The 9530-nt window shown below is 49.5% G+C and overlaps 1 protein-coding gene across 1 annotated transcript in view; it reads left to right on the top strand.

Moving 5' to 3' along the window:
• Positions 1-4290: 4290 nt before the first annotated feature.
• Positions 4291-9530, top strand: part of Crtap (cartilage associated protein) — a 17077-nt gene continuing 11837 nt past the window's right edge. The window contains exons 1-2 of the mRNA XM_005348205.3: positions 4291-4815; positions 9252-9401. Coding sequence (XP_005348262.1) covers positions 4348-4815; positions 9252-9401 — 618 coding nt within the window. The 5' untranslated portion in view covers positions 4291-4347. The remainder of the gene's footprint in view (positions 4816-9251; positions 9402-9530) is intronic.

Below are 9530 nucleotides of genomic sequence, written 5' to 3'. Positions count from 1 at the left end.
GAATAAGCCAGGCACAGTGATTGACAACTGTACCTCGGAAGGCTGGAGTCAGAGAGAGAACTGCAAGTTTAAGGCCAGCCCAGCTGTAGAATGAGATGTTCAAAACAAACAGGGTGTCAGAGACAGCTCAGTGGGGAAGGCCCTTGCCAATAAGCCTGAAGTCCTGAGTTCAATCCCTAAAATTCACATGATGGGAAGAAAGACCCAACTTCTTCACGCTGCCCACTGACTTCTATATAACAAGCAGGAGCATATGTGTGCCTGAAAACAGAAAAAAAAAATGTAATCTAAACTAAACAGCATTGCCCTCCCACCCCTGCCCCAGATAAAACTGTGGGCAGTTCTACTGTGCTAGTCATTCTCCCTTTTGTGTTTTGGTTTTTGAGACAGACAGTTGTTCTGAAACTCTCTCTGTACACCAGGCTGGTCTTGAACCCACAGGGATCCACCTGCCTCTGCCTCCTGAGTGCTGGGATGAAAGGCGCGCGCCACCACCTCCAGGCTCTACAGTCCTCTTATCTTCCTCACTTCTTTAAGCTGTCTGATAAAGAAAATCATGAACTCCAGATCTCAGGGTTAAGTTGTGCAACAAGCGAAGGGCTCAGTGTAAAGCAATGAAAATTGTGAAATAAGGAAGCCAGCAAAAGTTGGTGATCATGTCTCAGGAACCGACTTGTGCACATGACAGTGAGGTCTTCTGCGAAGTCTTCGTCCTCTTTTGTCCTTTCAGGACCCATGGGAGGCCTGGGGGGAGGGGCCGGAGGGGGTGGGGGCAAAAAGGACTGCCGCCATTACCATACTTGCCAAATTTCTTTGTGCTTCCTTGTGCCACACACTTTAATGTTTGCTTTGGAGTTTTTTGTTGGTTTGTTTTCTGGTATGTTTGGTCAGTCCCCACATCTTGCTGTTTCTTCTTCCGGGGAAGCTCCTTAGGTTGACCCTTCTCTCTGCGTTTACAGCCACACCTGACGCTGTGATTTACTGAGTCTCTGGATAATGATAGTGGGTGTCTATCTAGATCAAATGTTATAACTAGACGTGGCCCCAAGAGCTATGTTAGCTCTCTAGTGTCTCTATTTTAAGTTAATTCTACAGCTGTCAACACACAACCAGAGGATGACATAATGTGTGTTTCCAGTTTTTCTTGAAAGATGAGAAAATCTGGCCATACCAGGCCCAAAGTCCCAGAGAGTCTCAACACACCAGATGTGAGTTCTGGGAACCCCCTGTCCTGGCGAGATTTGTCTCCTTGACACAGTCTATAGTCTTCTGAGAGAGCGTCAACTCAGGAATTGCCCAGATCATGTTGGTCTGTGGGCATATCTGTGAGGCACTGTGTTGGTGATTCATTGATGTTCGAGGGCCTGGCCTACTGTGAGTGGCACCATTGCCTGGGTTGATGATCCTGAGCTGTACAAGAGAGCTCGCTAAGGCAGGCGTGGTGGCACACATCTTTTATCCCAGCACTGGGGAGGCAATGGCAGGTGTATGTCTCTGAGTTTTAGGCCAGCCTGGTCTATATAGTAAGTTCCAGGCCAGGCAGGAGTGAGAGACCCTGTCTAAACATAAACAAATAAAAAATATTTGAAGAGAAAAGAAAGCCAGCTAAGCATGAGTTTGGGTGAGCCAACAAGCAGTAGTCCCGCAGGGTTCCCGCCTTGAGTTCCTGTCCTGATTCTCTCAATGATGGGTTATGACCCGGAAGTGTAAGTTATTCTCTAAGTTGCTTTGGCCAGTGTTTTATCACAGCAACAGAACACTGTGCTGTTGTGGTTTTTCATTTGTTTGTTGTTTTCTTTTGCATTGTTTTGTTAATTTCACACACACACACACACACACACACACACACACACACACACACATGTCATCTGGGAAGAGGGACCAGTCCACTGAGAAAATGCCTCTCTCAGACTGGCTTGTTGGCAAGCCTGTAAGGGGTGTTCTTTTCAATAATGATTGAAGCAGGAGGGCTCAGCCCACTGAGGGCAGTGCCACTCTGAGTAGGTGGTCCTGGGTGGTAGAAAAAAGAAACAAGCTGGGCAAGCCACGGAGAGCAAACCAGTAAGTAGTGTTCCTCTAGGGCTTCTTCTGTTCCTGCATTGACTTCTGATGATGGACCACAACTTGTAAGCCAAATAAACCATTTTATTGCTAAGTTGCTTTTGGTCATGATGCTTTAACACAGCAACATAAAGTACGGAGGACAAACACCCATCCTCCTTAGTTCTGAGGAAGTCCTTCTGTATTATGTGTTGCTTAATAAAGTTGCTTTGGCTTTTGGCAGAACAGAATATAGCCAGGCTGGAAGAGATATAGAGAGAGAGTAGGCGGAGTCAAAGAGACGCCATGTAACTGCCAAATGAGAAAGACACCCAAAACTTTTACGGGTAAACCACAGCCTCATGGTGATACATAGATCAATAGGAATGTGTTAATTTAAGATGTAAGAGATATCTAGGAATATGCCTAAGCTATTAGCCAAACAGTGTTGTAATTAATATAGTTTCTGTGTGATTATTTGGGTCTGGGAGGCTGGGAAATGAAAGAGCAGCCTCCATCTATAGATTACTAAGCCTAGGACCTCGCATGTCAGGTAGGTACTCAACCACTGAGCCCTTCTGTAATATTTTTGCTTTCTTTTTTCTTTTCTTTTTTTTTTTTTTTTGTGTTTTGGTTTTCTGAGAGTGTTTCTCTGTGTAACAGCTCTGGCTGTCCTGGAACTTGCTTTATAGGCCAGGCTGGCCCCTAAGTCATAGAGATCCACCTGCCTCTACCTCCCAAGTGCTAGGATTAAAGACATGCACCACCGCCACCCGGCTACTTTTCAATTTTTTAAAGTTTATGTGTACAGGTGTTTTTCCTTCATGGTGCACCACATGTATGCCTTGTGTCTAGAGGGGTAGAAGAGAGCGTAAATCCCATGGGGCTAGAGTTACAGAGACTGTGAGCTGCCACGTGCATGTTGAGAATTGAACCCAGGACCTCTGGGAAGGAAGCCAATGTTCTTGACCACTGAGTCATCTCTGCAGCCCCATTATTAATTAATTAGTATAGGAGATAAGGTGTGGCCATGACACCTGCAAGAAAACCAATCCTTGGTTGGCATTATTTACCCAAGATGTGACTGATTTATTTAGGTTTCTGATCTCTCCGAATCTAATTCTAATAGATTAATTCTAATCTAATCTTAGTCCTAAACAAAGGCCATCTGTTTATTGACTAGCAGACAATGTGGTTTGGAAAAGGAACGTTTGTCTTAATCAGTCTTCTACAGGAGTCTCCCAAAGAGCATCATTCTCCTGGCCCTGACTCGAACAGCGCACTCAGGTACCACAGCACGCGTGTAGAGGTCAAAGGACAACCCAGAGCATTGATTCTGTTCCTCTAGCGTGTAGCCTAGGATTGAACTCAGGTTTGGTAACAAGTGCCTTTAGCCGCTAATCTCAAAGCTCTAAATAAATTTTGGGTTTTTGTTTGTTTGTTTGTTTTAGACTAGGTCTCATTATGTAGCCTGGGCTGGCCTGAGCCCAGGGATTCACTGCCATGCCTTCGGAGTGCTAAGATTAAAGGTGTGCCGTCAATTTGTAAATTTTCATGAAGAGGAATATAGGAATTTTGGATTCTGTCCCTGCAATTTTGCTGTAAATTACTTCAAAAAATGTAAAGATTTAAAAAAAAAATTACTGTCTTCATCATTGCTCTGCACAAATTTCTCCAGCGTACTCCGCCGTAGATGCAATGCATCCTCAACCTGACATCTCACACGATTTACAAAGAGCCACCGGCATTCTTATTACTTTTATCTATGCAACGTCTTTTAAAATCTTAAAGGTTAGTGCTATTGCTATTCACAGTGTGGTCTGTAATCCCGCAGCCTCAGTTGTTCAGGGCAGGCGTGGTGGCGAATGTCTGTGAGTCTCAGCAGTGGGGAGGGGGAGAACTTGGAGCAAATTTAAAGTCAATCTGGAGGATGTAGTGAGTTTAAGGCTAGCTTGGGCTATATAGCAAAGAGACCCAGTGAAAAAAAAGAAAACGCACCCCAATCCGGATGTGCTGAACAAGAAACTAGTGGAGCGCGGCCCATACATCCTTGAAGTGATTGCAAACTTTCTTTCCTTTCAGAGATGGGGTCCCATGTACCCCATGCTGGCCTGGAATTCCCTAAGGTTCTCCTCTCCACCTCTCAGACTCCAGGGCTGAGCGCCTCCCCAGGACACACCCATCTCTGTCCCAGGGCGGGGAGGCCTGCCGGACGGGGCGGGCCACGACCGGCGTCCCCGCCTCCGCTCCCGGGCCTGCCGCGTCGCGCGTCCTCCGCTCCGGGCTCGGGTCATCGAGCCACGCGCGATGGGGTCCCGCAGCCCAGCGGCCGCGTTGCTGGTGCTGCTGAGTGCCGGGTGCGTGCTGCCACCGGGGCGCGCACAGTACGAGCGCTACAGCTTCCGCAGCTTCCCGCGGGACGAGCTGATGCCGCTCGAGTCGGCCTACCGCCACGCGCTCGACCAGTACAGCGGCGAGCACTGGGCCGAGAGCGTGGGCTACCTGGAGGTGAGCCTGCGCCTGCACCGTCTGCTGCGCGACAGCGAGGCCTTCTGCCACCGCAACTGCAGCGCGGCTACGCCCGCTCCCATGCCCGCAGGCGCTGCCGGCCACACCGAGCTGCGCCTCTTCGGCGGCGTACTGCGCCGGGCGCAGTGTCTCAAGCGCTGCAAGCAGGGCCTGCCCGCCTTCCGTCAGTCGCAGCCCAGCCGCGCGGTGCTGGCCGACTTTCAGCAGCGCGAGCCCTACAAGTTCCTACAGTTCGCTTACTTTAAGGTATGTGCGCTCGCCCCACCCAGAGCCCCGCCCCAAGAAGCCCCGCCCACAAGCCAAGCCCCCTCCTGGGCCCCTCCCGCCCAAGTCCCTTCCGACTGAATTTCGAACAGACCTCCCACCTTAAATTCCCGCCTAGATTCCGGGCGGTGGTGGCGCACGCCTTTAATCCCAGCACTCGGGAGGCAGAGGCAGGCGGATCTCTGTGTGTTCGAGGCCAGCCTGGTCTACAAGGACGGGAACCAAAAGCTACGGAGAAACCCTGTCTCGAAATATCCAAAAAAAAAAAAAAAAGAAAGTTCCGCCTAGCTGACCCAGCTTCCAAACCACACCCGCTCTACCCCAAGCCCCGCCCAACAGACCTGCAGTCCTGATAGCCCCGCCCTCAGCGGAGCTCCGCCCCATTCGAACCCCGCCCATCGCCAGTTCGGCTGAGGGCCCTTCCCACAGTCACCCGCTCTCAAACTGTCCCACTGATCACGGTCCCCATCTTGTCCCAAAACCCACCTCAGCTGAGCCCCGCCCAGTTGAGCTTCCTGCCAGTTCCCGGAGCCACACTTCACCTCCTAACCTCTCCACCTCTACAGTAGGGTTTGCTCCACAGAGCCTTGCCTCCGGGCTGCCCCTGAGCCCCACCTCACCAAGTCTCCCTCCACACCACCCCCAGATTCCACCTTATTCCACTGAGCATCTCCCCACCGAGCCCCACCCTTCTGAGCACCCACCAACAACATCCCATATCTGGCCTTTTCTAGATCAGCCTTTCCTTCAACGTTGAGCGTCAATCCTTTGAATTAAAATTTTTTTCTTTATTTATATTTTTATATGTGTGTGTGTGTGTGTGTGTACCATGCCACATGTGTGAATGCCTTTGGAGGCCAGAAGAGGGCAGCGGAGCTAGAATTAGAGGAGGTTTGAGCCACCCAATGCAACCTGAGTGCCCTTCCCCACTGAGATAATGGCTTCAATCTCCTTCCCTCAGGTTCTGCCACACAGCTCTTCTAAAGCTCTCCAAATCCTGCCTTGTAGGTGGAGTTTTTCTTTGGAACCACCAACTCCCCAAATAACAACACAGAGACTTTATTATTAATTGTAAATGATCAACCAATAGCTTAGGCTTATTGCTAACTAGCTCTTCCTTTTTTTAAAAAAAGATTTATTTAGGGGCTGGAGAGATGGCTCAGTGGTTAAGAGCATTGCCTGCTCTTCCAAAGGTCCTGAGTTCAATTCCCGGCAACCACATGGTGGCTCACAACCATCTGTAAAGAGGTCTGGTGCCCTCTTCCAGCCTGCACGCATACACACAGACAGAATATTGTATACATAATAAATAAATATTAAAAAAAAGATTTATTTATTATGTATACTGCAATCTTCCTGCACACCAGAAGAGGGCGCCAGATCTCATTATAGATGGTTGTGAGCCACCATATGGTTGCTGGGAATTGAACTCAGGACCTCTTAACCTCTGGGCCATCTCTCCAGCCCTAGCTCTTACATCTTAAATTAACCCATATTTCTTACCTATGCTCTACCACATGGTATGTTATATTCCTCTTACTTGTCTTTGCCTCTCCTCGGATTCTGCCCTTCTTCTCCACATTCTTTTTTTCCTGTCCATAAGTCCCGCCTAACCTCTTCCTGCCCAGCTATTGGCCATTTAGTTCTTTATTAAGCCAACGAGAGCCAACACAAGTTCACAGTGAACAAAAACACTGCCTTTCCTCATCTTAAACATGAAAATTCTTTTCTCCCCCCCCCCCTTTTTTTGAAGCGTGGTCTTATGTAACCTGGGCTGGCTTCAAACTTGGTACGTAGCTGAGACAGAATCTGGATTCCCCATCCTCCTGCCCGCTTACCTCCTGTACGCTCCGCCCCTCCCAGCGCCTTTGAAAATTGTTGCAGCCTCTTCTAAGGTGGCAAATATGTCTTGGGATGCCCCAGCAAAGTACCCGGAACTGGAGAAAGGGCTTCATAATGTGGCCTGCTCTCTGGGGACAGGCTTCTCTCTGCTCACAGAAGTCTGTGTCCTGTGGTTCACCAGGCTCGTCTCTGTTCCTTCTCTGTTAGAATCTAACGCACACAGTTCACTGCCTCCTCTTTACAGCTGCTTAACTTCTGCCTGTGATTGCTTGCTAAAAATAGCTACAAATTGCAGTTCTCTGCCCTTTAAGTCCTTGCTTGGGAGGTTGGAATGCTGGACAGAAAGGCCTCAGCTTGTTGGTGAAGGCCAAGAGAAAACTCCTAAAACCCAGTTTCTGCTTTTTCTGGTTAAGAAGGATATTTTATTTTTTGCTCTTATTCATTTATTGTGTGTGTGTTCGTGTGTGTGTGCACAAGGGGCACACACTGTTGGTGCGTGAAGGTCAGAAGGAAGACAGCTTGTTGGGAGCTTGCTCTCTCTTAGCATGTGAGCTCCAGGCATCAAACTTAGTCACCCAGTTTGGTGGCAAGCTCCTTTACACACTGAGCCCTCTTGCTGGCCCTTGTACCTCAGCCTAGGCCTCCGCCTAAGTCCTATCAGCCACAGGCCACACTGTCATTCTCTAGGTGGCAGCCTACACCTGGGAGCCTACCCTCCTGTCCACCCACCCCCTCGCCATGGGAAACCACCATTGTCTCTGATGACTTGCTTCAAATTTAGGGGCATTCTGGTACAGATGGATGTCACCTTTTCTAACCTTATTCTCAAGAATTTGATGGGTCTCACAAGTTCTCTGTCTGTCTGTCTGTCTGTCTGTCTGTCTGTCTGTCTGTCTGCCTGTCTCTCACCCGAACCACCATCCCTGCCTCAGAGTGTTCCTTTGGTAGGCTGAAGGAGGCCTTATCTGCATGCATGATGGGGACCCTTCTCTCTGCCAGGATTCTGTCAACAGGGGACTCTCAATTTGTTATGTGTCCTCAGAGGGAGGCTGGCTCATCACCATCTGCCTGCCTGTGTTAGTTGCTCCTCTGGTTACTGCGACAAAATGCCCAACAGAGATACCTTAAGGAAGGCTTGTTTGGCTCACAGTTTGAGGGTAGAGTCCATCATGGGGGAAGTCAAGGCATCAGTGCATGAGGTGGCTGCCCACAATGTGTCCCCAGTCAAGAGGCAGAGAGAAATGCATGCCGGTGATCAGCTCACCTTCCCTATTTTAAGTCTGGGAACCCAGGCTGTAGAATGGTATTTACCCACAGCTGGTGGATAATCACAATTAAAACTTCACGTAGATAACTTCTCACCAGCATGCTGAGAGGCCCATCTCCTCCATGGTTCTGGTACTAAATTCCATCATGTCTGAGATGGAGGTTTATTATCACACTGTCGCCTAAGATTCCCCCCTCCCGCCCCCCAGCACACCTGCCTGTCCTGGTAATACTGATCATGCGGTCAGCTGTAAACCCAGGGCTCCGGATCTGCCTGTTCCCGCAGACTCTGGATGTACTAGCTGTCACCCACCTGATCTCTGAAAACAGTGCCTCCTTATAGGAGATGCCTCATGAATATTGTGGGGTATTTGTGAAGTAGGTGAGCCAGAGAGAGGGAGTCGGGGTCCCTGAGAAGGGAGGCAGACAGTTCTGTGAGAGATCTGGAAACAGTGCTTGACAGGTTGCCGCAGAAGAGATGGTGTGAGGAAAATTTATCAAGACGGTTGTTTCTCGAAGTGCATGCAGGTGCAGGGACCCACAAGGGATTTTTAATCCCCCAGCATAGAGCCACTCGGTTGTACCCAACCCTTGGCTGGAAGGAGCGAGGGAGTGAGCAGTTACTTAGGAGTCAGGAGGAGTGACCTTGACAGGATGTGTGACCTTCAGTTTGAGACCATTGCAGTCAGGGGTGGCCGTAGGGAGAGAGCCAGAAGACGTAAGAGATTACACCCCTCCCTTTTCGCTTCCCATTGGGCTCCTCCTGGGGGACCCCTGTGGAAGCCAGTGCCACAGAGGCCATCCTCCTGGGACCAGGATGGTGGGGACCGTGGAGAGTAAATGAGGAAAGACATAATGAAGCCATCGCAGGGTCACCTTCTGGGAACAAAGGCTCATCAGAATGACTAGCCCAGATCTTGATAGGTCTTGAAAAGTCATTGACCTCTTAACCAGAAGTGTTATTTGGTAAGAAGGAACTAAGGGCTCCCTGAAGAGGCTGGGACTGTAGCTCAGCCAGTCGAGTACTTGCCTGGCTAGCAACAGTCCTGGGTTTGAGCCTCATCAACACATAAAACTGGCTGTATTCCTGGACGCCTGTGATCCAGGCACTGGGGAGGTAAAGACAGGCGGTCAGAAGTTCAAGGTCATCCTCAGCCTTGAGGCCAGCCTGAGCTGCTTAAGACTGGGTCAGGAGAAAGGAAGGAGAGGGAGAGAGAGGGAGAGGAAGGAAGAGCTGAAATGAAGCTCTCAGTTCTAAAACGCAAGGTCCAGCATGTGTCTGAACCGTGATCCTCTCGCCATACGCTCAGGCCAATGACCTCCCGAAGGCCATCGCTGCGGCTCACACCTACCTTCTGAAGCACCCTGACGATGAGATGATGAAGAGAAACATGGCCTATTACAAGAGCTTGCCTGGAGCTGAGGACCACATTAAAGACCTGGAGACCAAGTCATACGAGGTACTCGCTGGCTTCACCCCGCAGTTGGTGCAACAGGATATGTTAAAGGAGCAACTAGCATTGTTTTTCCTTTTAATTACATTCTAATTATTTAAAGAGAGAGAGGTGTGTGTGTGTGTGTGTGTGTGT

Source organism: Microtus ochrogaster, chromosome 5, assembly GCF_000317375.1.
Source record: "Microtus ochrogaster isolate Prairie Vole_2 chromosome 5, MicOch1.0, whole genome shotgun sequence".
Lineage (NCBI taxonomy): Eukaryota > Metazoa > Chordata > Mammalia > Rodentia > Cricetidae > Microtus > Microtus ochrogaster.
The sequence above is the reverse complement of the archived record's forward strand: the minus strand, read 5'-3'. Positions and strand labels throughout refer to the sequence as shown.